Here is an 11,412-nt window from a genome sequence, read left to right as displayed (position 1 = left end):
ATTCTGGAAATACCCATAACTGGAAACATAAAATACCAGTGAGTACACAACTTAAATATATATCTATAAATCGATTGAACTGCAGAGATATCATGAAAGTCTGAACGTCCAGCGTTCAAACCTTCATGTCGCTGAAGTGTGGACACCACAGTGAACGGCGTTCACTGAACAACATTCAGTGAATGAGACCGACCTCCTATCCCTGAACATGCTGAACCTGACGAGTGTCGTCAGGATGACGGGCATGTTCAGTAGACAGTCTGGGTCGGCATGGACTCAGCGTGCACGCGCATCCGCTGATCCTTGCCGGCTATCCATTACCCGACTTTCTGAACTATGCGACCAAAACCTCCAGGTTTTGGTTGGATTTTTAATAAAGTCAGGTAATGGGTAGACCAGTTTAGATGACAGGTGGGCAATAAGTGCCACTACAGTTATTGTTGAAATTCACATTCCATACAGAATAGCAACAAGTTTTTTTAAATGGCCTATTAACAGGGGAATTTCTATTGAGGAGGGGGCCCATGTGTACTCTCCTTCACGGGCCCCCACCTCTCCGTTCGGCAGCCTGCACCTCTCTGAGCTGTGTGCAGCCAGTGCCACAGTTATAGACTCTCGGCACTAGAGTGTATCCAGAGTCTATAGCGCATGCAAAGGTCACCTGGGAAAATGGCTGTGGCGGCCATTTGCTCTGTGCTGCGCAAACGGAAACATGGCTGCTGCGGAAATTTTCCCGAATTTTTTACAGCGAGGTGGGACTCCAAAGAGGTAAGTTTATTATGGGTGCAGGGTGTGCAGTGCGGGGCCACCTGGACATATATATTTTTAAACCTACCTGGTGCTAAACATTGGAAATCTGACGGTCCTCAATCCAAAGGCAGGTATTAATAATTCATATATTACATTAATTTTAATAAATTTGACCATCTATAACTAAACTGATACAATTACTTATTTGGTGTCTCTAATGTGCCAAAAACTCACAGACAACTTTTATAAATTATTTGCATATTTTTATAAACTAAAATTTCCTATATTTTTTGGTATAAATATGAATGTTGTGGAGGATTTGTGGGATACGACGGAGGAGGTAGATAAGTGCTTGTTGCCAGTGGGGTGGGTTGCAGTGGGATATATGGTTTTATGGCCATGGTATCATCCAGATTTCCAATCATACCATGTCCTAACGCCTCATATATTACACGCCTGCAATGGAGCTGTTGGGTTGGCTGCATAGCTTGCATTTCATTTGCAATATTTAGGCCAAAAGCAACATATTGATCAGTGGGAGTTTGTAAAATTTCTTTTGCTCGTTTCATAAATTGCTCAGACCTAGACGGTGCAGAACTAGAAGATGAAATCCTTGACACTGTCCTCGGCTTCTTTGCACCTGACTGTGCTGGCGATGGTGGCTCTAGATCCCTCACTTCTAGCACTGCGTGCTCACTTGCCGGAGAGTCAACATCGACGTCCAAGTTAAGGGACTAGGAAGGGAAAAAAAATGTGTTTGTTGCCAATACAAAATGTAAAATACATTTGAAAAATAGGACCAATAAAGGATACGAGAATTTATTTAAACACCCCCCAAAAAAATAAATTTGCATTCTAGCACTACGAAAGTACAGATTTCTAAAATGAAAAAAAAAAAAAAAAAAATATATATATATATATATATATAATATACATTTTCGATCCTGACTCTCAGGATCAGCCTCTACACTGACGTCCAATTCATCAGGATCCAGAGTGCTTCTTGATTGCCTCTCCTGTTTTTTTTCCAATACAAAGTTAAGGAGGTCATAATACGAAGAGTTGGCTTGACGACTTCGTCAGCCCGTGCTCCTGAACGTTGAGCATCTACATATTTTTTGTGCTTTTGTGTGGAAAACCATAATTAAGTTCTGTATCTTGTCAGCATCTCTCTTGTGGATTTTGCTATACAAGACCATTCTCTCATATGCCTTATTTTTCAAATTACGGTCAGAGTATTCCTTACTTCTCATATTCCATAGGCATTCATTGCCATGATATAGCTCTATAAAGCCCGTCCAGAATTCCGAGTGTTGAGACATTTTTAATGAAAAAGGGGGACAAAAAATCATAAAACTATGAAAAAAAAATCTATTTTATTAAAAACATATACATGCACCTACACAGGGAGTACTGCATAGTAACTGAGTAGACCTATATACCTGGGGGGGAGGGGTTGGTGTATATTAACAGAGAAAACCTAAACACATGACATATACATATTTAAACATTAATGAACAGTATGTGTGACATTGGTGGGCAGTGGCTATATTGCAGGCACAGGGCACATTGGTGGGCAGTGGCTGCATTGCAGGCAGCGGACACATTGGTGGGCAGTGGCTATATTGCAGGCACCCTAGCACATTGGTGGGCCGTGGCTACATTGCAGGCAGCGGGCACATTGGTGGGCAGTGGCTATATTGCAGGCACCCTAGCACATTGGTGGGCAGTGGCTGCATTGCAGGCAGCAGGCACATTGGTGGGCAGTGGCTATATTGCAGGCACTGGGCACATTGGTGGGCAGCGGGTACATAGGTGGGCAGTGGCTATATTGCAGGCACAGGGCACATTGGTGGGCAGTGGTTACATTGCAGACACAGGGCACATTGGTGGGCAGTGGCCACATTGCAGGCACAGGGCACATTGGTGGGCAGTAAAGCCTACTTACCGTTTTTTACAGGAATTCCTGCTTCAGAGGGCTGAGTGCTGGGCATCTGTGCTGCTCTGCTACACCCTCAAAATGGCACCTGGGAGTGGCTTTATATCTATATTGTTCATTCTGTTCATTCTGGAATGATATTAACGATAACGACATCGTCCAAATTGGCCTTGCAGCACGGACGACAAAATATATCGTTGATCATCCACGGGAGTGCGCATCGTTCATCTTTGGCTTCATAAAAATGGTGCGATATGGATGATATATCGTTAAACTATATAGTTACCGTTCAAATCGTAACGATATATCTGTCCATGTGAACGCACCTTTATACTGGATTCTGGTTACAGCAATCTGCCAAGTGTACTCCCTCCTGCTGACAGCTCCAACTGTTATTAATTGGGAAGGAAAGCTCAATGGAGTTGTACATGGAAGCGCCAGAGAAGGCTCCAGACTGGGCCCCAGCAGGAGATAACTGAGGATAAGGGGAGAGGCCGCAGGAGCCACTCACACTAATTAAAAGCCAGTTCCACTGCTGGATCACCACACATGCACCTCCTTTTCAAGGTAGTTGAACTGTAGCAACTACAGTTTACTAGCAACCAGCTGCTGTGCTGCCAGAGCCAAACGGATACTCCTTGGCCAGTAATGATTTGTACTAACTGCTGGACGAGATGGAGAACAAATTCTAGCACCATGGGACGGGACCCAAAGGAGTGGCAGTAGCTGGGGAAGAATAGAAGAAGCCTCAAATGTATGTTACCCTGCTATGTTATATGCTAAGCTGGAAAATCCACAGCCCTGTATAATTAGAATTCATATAATTAAACGTAATTCTATATACAGTATTTGGAGTTCAGTGTTTCACAATTCTTTCTTCCATTTACAATCCTATGGAACTGTTTTGAATCTATAGGGCCATATCCAATTAGCCGCGGTACAGCACTTATCAGGGATTTTTTTTTCGGGACCTGATGTGTCCCGAAAAATAATTTACCATAAGTGCCATTTTTTCGTCCCAAAAAAGGCAAGAACACATAGGGCCGCAAGCTTATCACGGCTCCTATGTGTTAATGGGCGAACTATCCTATTATTTCGCCCGAATTAATAGGATAGGGAGCAAAAATATATCAGCGAAAATCAGGGATTATCGGCGAAAAATCCCCGTTTTTCGCACATTGCGGGTAGCAATTAGTGCCGAACAGTGTTCAGGGCTAATTGGATATGGCCCTAAGTGTGATTTTTACACATTAAAATATGAATAAGCAATGTCCTAAGAGGCCTGAAACATTACTTATGCACTAATAATAAACTTCTAGCCTGTTTCTGAGTCGCACGCAGCTCCGTATGCAGTCCCGTTCAGAATGTAGATATTTTGCCTATGGAATGCTAATGCATTCTCTAGTAGACATCATCGTTAGTATCAGCACTTACACCTATGCTTGGTGCAAGTGATCCATAGGCATAGGCATCATTTCAGCATACTGTAGGTATGACTCAGATTGCGAGGCAACTCTGGCTACACGACAAACTCACAAGATGTTCTATTCAATGTATCCATCCAGTTGACAGCCAGAAACACCCATTTCATGTATGGAGAGAAACAGCCAAGATCCATCAGTCTTCGAAAATCACCCGAAGATATGCAAAGATGCAGATGTTCACTACGGCACATGTGCAATATGCTAATATTTGCTAGGTGTGGCCACATACATAGCTGCTTGCAACTCAGAAGCAAGCCATTTATGATTAATCCTGCACTTGGATCTATTGCTACTCTCCTTTCTGCCCCTTTGAGTCTACTGCCACTCTTCTACCCTGTCCCTGATACCTATTGACCCCTGAATAAATTCATTTTCTTCACACGAGATGGAAGTGGCAGATCTGCAAGAAGGGGTTCCATACAAAAAGTTGACAATGAAAAGGTCAACAATGATTTTGTCGACACAAGAAGATCGACTTGACAAAATGTTGACAGTACAGAAGGTCGACATGGAAATAGTTTACACAGAAATGTTGGACTCATTTTTTTTTTTTTTGTAGTATTAGGCAGTTACCGGAGGGTTAGGGTTAGGCACTAGGAGGGAAGGTTAGAGCTAGGCACCAAGAGGAGGATTAGAGTAATAGTGCATACACACGGGACAAATTTTTGTAACGATTTGTCGTTAACGACAAATCGTTCAAAAAATCGTTCAGTTTCTGAGGTATAACGATGAACGAAAACTACAAATGCGCGCTCCCGTTTATAGTTTGTAGTTTTCGTTTATCATCCGAACTTCCTGTCCAACCTGACGATACTGTCAGGTTGGACATGTTCGGGGATGAGGAGGGGGCCCGGCACTGAATGAAATTGTTCTTGATTTTGTTCAGTGTTTTGTGCTCAGTGTCATTAACGACACTGAGCACAAACTGCTTGGAACACACGAGATGATGTTCGTTCAGGGAGCATCGTCCCGTGTGTACGCACCTTATGATCTGTCAGACGAACGATGAACAATAAACGATCGATTTGAACGATTTTACCAACGATTTCATGAACTACGTATGATTTTTGACAGTATTAAAATGAATGAAAATCTCACTGCAAACACATCAGATGTCAGATATCGTTATGTGACAAACGGGAATGCTCATCGTTCATCGTTGCAGGGAAACGTCAGATTTCCATGTTGACCTTTTGAACCTGTCGACCTTCTGTACTGCCTAGCTTTTGGCATGTCGACCTTTTACCATGTCGACCAAATTTACTTTTTAATTTTTGACCTTTTATATCACAACCGCAAAAAGAGGGTGAGTGAGAGAAGTGTAGAGAAAAGAGGGGGAGTTAGGAAACAAAAGTATTGAGAGATAAGAAGAGAGAGAAAAAAGGTGGGGTCAAATGGAGAGAAAAAGGGTGAAGGAGAGGGAGATCGGTGAAAGAGAGATGGGGGTAATGAGGGGGAGAAATTGACAGGTGAAATAGATGGGGGAAGAGGGAGACCGAGATGAGAAGGGAGTAAGAGAGACTAGAGAAAGGGAATGAGGGGTAGACAGAATGAGAGAGGGGGACAGATAAACAGACGGGGAAAAAAGGATGGGAACAGCTGCCAAAACAACTACAGGTACCCATGCAGATTACATTTTATATAAATGACGGGTACACAGGGGCGGATTGGCCATTACCTTCAGCGGGAAGATTCTCAGTGGGCCGATTGGTCTGTGGGGTCGCTTGCCACCTTTGGCCCTGCCGGCTGCATGTCACACCTAATAGAGCGGCCCGCCTATATCGCGAGAAGAGGCAGTGGCTCCAAGTCCGGGAAGGAAGCTAAGCTGCGCACATGTGACTCCATGCACCTCGGAGGCGGCAGAGCGGGTCCGTGTCCGGTGGTAAAGGTAAGTATAGCACTGGCAACCCCCACTGCTGCTGCTAGCCCCCACTGTGCAGGAACGGGCAGCAGGTGCCGGCAGACAGGATAGGGGCTGTGCGTTGAGGCTGTGATGTGAAGTGCTGTGAGGGGCTGTGCTATAGGGGGACTGTGGTGTGAGGGACTGTGGTTTGGGGAGCTGTACTGTGAGAGGCTGTGCTGAGGGGCCTGTGATGGAAGGTGCTGTGCTTTGAGGGTCAGTGCTATGTGGGGAACTGTGCTGTGAGGAGCTGTGATGAGGGGGACTGTGATGAGGGGGCTGTGCTGTGACGGGCTGTAATAAGGGGTTATGCTCTGAGGGGGGTGGTCATATGAGGGAGACTGCTGTGAGAGGGCTGTGCTGTATAGAGGGTCCGTGCTGTACGGGCGATTATGCTGTGATGAGGGGTCCTGTGCTGTGAGGGACTGTGATGAGGGGGGCTGTGCTGTGATAGTCTGTAATGAGGGGTTATGCTCTGAGGGGGGATGTCATATGAGGAAGACTGTGCTGTGAGAGGGCTGTGCTGTGTAGAGGGGCAGTGCTTTGTGAGGGACTGTGATGAGGGGGGCTGTGCTGTGCGGGCTGTAATGAGGGGGATGTCATATGAGGGAGACTGCTGTATAGAGGGTCTGTGCTATGCGGGCGATTATGCTGTGAGGGGCAGTTGTGGGGACCTGTGTTGAGGAGGGCTGTGTTGTGAGGTGCTGTGAAGGGGGCTGTAATCTGAGGGAGATTGAGGGGGCTGTCGTGTGGAGGACTGTGCTATCAGGGGGACTGTGATGAGGAGGGCTGTGCTGTGAGGGGCTATGCGCAGTGCTGTGAGGGGAGAGGATTTTGCTGTGCTGTGGGAGGATGCTGTGATGTGGGGAGAGAGTTGACACTGGGAGCACAGAAGAGGTGTGGTTCTGAGGCAAAAAGGAGATGGCCCCGGGGGAAAGTGTAGGCGGAGCTGGACAGTGTGATGTATTGGAAAGACCCAGGTGGATGGTATTGGAGAGTGACAGGGGGAAGATGCTGACGAGATACAGGGGGATAGTACTGGAGAGAACTTCTGCTGCATGTTGATGACATTGGCTTTATTCCTACACTAATGGTGCATACACACAGTCAGATTTTTCTTCAGATCTGAACGATAACAATTAAAAAAATCGCTCAATCGTTCATATCTCAAGGAAAATCTGTCATATCTGACATATCTGTGAGATGAACGATTTGAACAATGCGCATTCCCGATGGTCAGATAACGATATCTGACATCTGATGTGTTTGCAGTCAGACTTGGACAATTCCATTCATTTCAATGCAGTCAAAAATCGTTCAATCGTTCAAATGTTTGGTAAAATCGTTCAATCATTCATGTGACAGATCTGACAAATCTGACCGTGTGTATGCTCCATAACAGGTGGCTTCCGGACCATGTGATCTCCTGCATGAATAGTGAACACCGACTCAAGACACTGCCTGTCCAGGGAGGATCAATTTCTTCAGAGGTTCCCTGTTGCAAAGAAATCATATAGGTAAGAAAATACTTATTCACATGCTGTGTATATTCTCTGGAGAGATGAACTGGGGGCATATCCATTAGCTCCCGGAGCGGTGGGTATGCCCACAGCATGATGAAAACAAGGAGAGTAGCATTTCACACGAGGCCACACCCATTTTTTCAGGCGCGCGCCGCACATAGGGCCACTTTCATGTTCTTTTCCAGGGCCACTTTAAATTACCAATCCGCCCTTGCAGGTCCATAATGCTACTAATTATTATCTGTTCAAATTGTAACATATATTTTGTATATATATATATATATATATATATATATGTAATATTGCTTGTATAGGAGTAGGTATTAGTTTGTTTCAGATATAGGGGATATTGTTGTGTATTTGTAAATATTTCAATTTCTGTGTACACTTTATAGCTTGACTGTGTGTGGATGCGAGTCAAACCAGTAATGGTGATCTGAATGGTCAGTGATGGAGGAAAGGCGACAAAAGGGGAAAGTGAGGTGACAGTTGGAGGACTGTTAAAGTGGAGAGCTGAGCAGCGGGGCTTAGTGCTGGCTATGAGTGGTGATTGGCGGCTGTGATAGTGCAATTGTGAGCGGCTCTGGAAGGAGAGACAGCGGGGGTGACGGCTTGCCGGACAGCAGCCTTGGAAAGGAGATCGGCGGCTGTTAGTACAGGGGGTGAATCCGGAGCGGCGGCTGTGCGGTAACGTGGAACCAGGAGAGAGGACCAGCTGTCAGGGTTACAAGTGCCCTGCCAAGCCTTCCCCAATAGGCGGGACAGACCAGGCGGAGCATCAGGGTAAGCCAGTCCTGACAGGTGTCTGACAGGGCCCTAATCCCGTTACAGCTGAAAGAAGGAAAAATAGTAAAAGGCAGAGACAGATAAACCCCCTGCCCAGGTACTAACTTTCAGGCAGCCAGAGATTCTTCATAGAACAAAATTAAACAACACTTCATATTCTTACCCAGCAGCCTGTATTAAGAGAGGGAGGCCAGACTACACTTTCCAGCATATCTATATACAATGATACAGTCATCCTCACAGTAATAAGGGACTGTAAGCAGCAGAGACCAAAGGGAACATTGAGTTTCTATAGGAAGCAGTCATCACACTAATTAAACTGTTTTTTTTACAGTTGTTTGCTGAAAGACTATCAGGGGTATTCAATATGGGAGCGAAAAGTCCGTGCTGGACTTTTCGCTCCACATCGAAGATTTTCCTGGGAAAAAGTATCGGGCACGCGCCCGCTTTATCCCCGTATTCAATATAAAACCTACGAAAACGGGAACCTGCGAAGTGGGATCTGCAAAATTTATGTCAAGCAGTAAAGGAATTAAATGTATATTGTGATTTATAGTATAGGCCAGGGTTTGACTAATTTTTCTAAAATCTAGGAGCCAGGAGGAAATTGTAGGAGCCAGACCACTGCTTCCCCCAAAAAAATTACAGGAGTAAGAAGCACAGCTCTGTGTGTTAAGCAACCTTTATACACACTATACTAGTCCACAAAATGGTCTCAGTAAAGCATCCTGAGACCATTCATGTGTGGGGTTGCTTCTCAGCCAAGGGAGTGGGCTCACTCACAATTTTGCCTAGGAACACAGCCATGAATAAAGAATGGTACCAAAATATCCTCCAAGAGCAACTTCTCCCAACCATCCAAGAATAGTTTGGTGACGAACAATGCCTTTTCCAGCATGATGGAGTACCTTGTCATAAGGCAAAAGTGATAACTAAGTGGCTCAAGGAACAAAACATTGAAATTTTGGGTCCATGGCCATAAACTCCCCAGACCTCAATCCCATTGAGAACTTGTGGTCAATCCTTAAGAGGCGGGTGGACAAACAAAAACCCACAAATTCTGACAAACTCCAAACACTGATAAGACAAGAATGGGCGGCCAACAGTTAGTATGTGGCCCAGAAGTTGATTGACAGCATGCCAGGGCGAATTGTAGAGGTCTTGAAAAAGAAGGGTCAACACTGCAAATATTGACTCTCTGCATAAACTTAATGTAATTGTCAATAAAAGCCTTTGACACTTATGAAATGCTTGTAATGTTACTTCAGTATACCATAGTAACATCTGACAAAAAGGTCTAAAAACACTGAAGCAGCAAACATTGTGAGAACCAATACTTGAGTCATTCTCAAAACTTTTGGCCATGGCTGTATATTATTGATCAGACTATAACATGTCAGATATATGTAAAGTATTTTCCATGTGCTGTATTCTGTCGGTCTCTCATCGCACCCTAGCCATTATAGCTAGATTTCACTTATTAAATATTGTCGAATTTCACAACACGTTATACAATGTAAACATCCTATACCAACAGCTCCGACCTGCACAGCAAATACCAATGACCTGTAGTTGTTATAATGTTGCATCTGGTACATGCGAGCACACCCTAGCCCAGCTGTGCCCAGTGCCCAATTCGCCGTGCCCCAGCCTCATAGCCCAGAATCAGAAAAATCATCAACTCTCTGCAAGTCACCGCCCCTCCCACCTCGGGTGACATCTGCATACGTGGGGACGTGGGGGCGTGGCTGAGTGCCTCCCGGAGCAGACAATGAGAGTCCCGAACCGCTAGCTGAGAGAAGTCTCCGTCTAAGCGATCGGTGCCTGGGGGAGGGCAGAGCCGCAAGGGCACCGGGTCGCCATGGAGCCCGCACAGCCGCCACTTCCCCCCGCTCTGTGCTCGGTGCTCTCGGTGAAGAGTCACAGCTGTGAGGTGACCCTGGAGCCCAGATCGGCGCGGCTGTCCTGGAAAGAAGTGCGGCCCCGTCGCGGGAGGGACAGGGGCAGAGCAGGTGAATGACGGGGCACACTGGGGGCAGAGGTGTCACTCAGCGCAGGCACCATTGTGTCAGTGGGCAGCGTGTCCCGCAGTGGCCGTGTGCCGCTATCACAGATTGGTTGTGGGCCTGATGTCATTGATCATCCTGCACTTTAGGTGTCATTGTTTGCCATAGTGCATGTTGCTCTCTCAGCGCTAATCTATGTTTTGCAGCAGTCTGTAGACAGTTCCTCTAATTTTCTAGTAGTAGACTTGCGCTCCTTCACTGTTTTATTGTGTTTCGTGTGCTGAACTGTTGTATGTATTTGTTTCTGTTTTGTTTATATTGTTTTGTATATTGTTACTATAAATACCCCACGGGACTTTGTGGAGTTCACAGGTTCTAATTCCAACTTTTTGTCTTTGCCTTGGTTGCCTGTCTTCTGTAACAATCTTACATGACTTTACACAAATTGTGGGACTTCTTTCTTCTCTCTCTCCACCTCCCCCAAGCTCCAACTTGTGTGTGTGTGTGTGTGTGTCCAAATAATACAATTTAATTTAAAGTTTTATGTTTGGATGTAATGAGCAACACCAATGAACTCTGAAACTATAGGGCATTTAGAATTATATAAGTCTGTCATGGTCCTCTGGACACCAGACTCGCTGACCTAAATGATTTTTATACAAAAAACCCCAATACATTCTGGAATTTTAAATACATTGTTGTAGAATATAGTCTAGTTTGTTTTCATATGAGATCAAGCTGCACAAAATCCTCAATATCCATAATAAGGGAAAAAATGGTAAGGAATGAAGACTATTTGTACAAATGTTTTATAGTCTTGTAAAGTAACTTTTCTTGGACAGCAACAAACTTCTTTGGAAAATAGACAAACTTTAAAGTTACCATGTTAGGTATTTAAATGCTATGTTTGTTATTTAGTCAGGGAGGTCGCGGATGCCCAAAGGAAGAGAGGCGGAGCTAGTTTAGAGTTTGGCTCTGCGAAGGAAACAAAGTAGAGGACATGGTGTGTATGTTACGTGGGGCT

General features: G+C 45.0%; 1 protein-coding gene across 2 annotated transcripts in view; it reads left to right on the top strand.

Moving 5' to 3' along the window:
* Window positions 1–10,142: 10,142 nt before the first annotated feature.
* The window catches only part of CERK (ceramide kinase), a 97,021-nt gene continuing 95,751 nt past the window's right edge, over window positions 10,143–11,412 (top strand). For both annotated transcript variants that reach the window (XM_088457596.1, XM_088457595.1), the window contains exon 1: window positions 10,143–10,394. In XM_088457596.1, coding sequence (XP_088313722.1) covers window positions 10,244–10,394 — 151 coding nt within the window. In that variant the 5' untranslated portion in view covers window positions 10,143–10,243. The remainder of the gene's footprint in view (window positions 10,395–11,412) is intronic.

Source organism: Taudactylus pleione, unplaced genomic scaffold (genome assembly GCF_031769625.1).
Source record: "Taudactylus pleione unplaced genomic scaffold, aTauple2 ptg000041l, whole genome shotgun sequence".
Classification (NCBI taxonomy): domain Eukaryota; kingdom Metazoa; phylum Chordata; class Amphibia; order Anura; family Myobatrachidae; genus Taudactylus; species Taudactylus pleione.
Note: the sequence above shows the minus strand (reverse complement) of the source record. Positions and strands in the feature narration are given on the sequence as shown.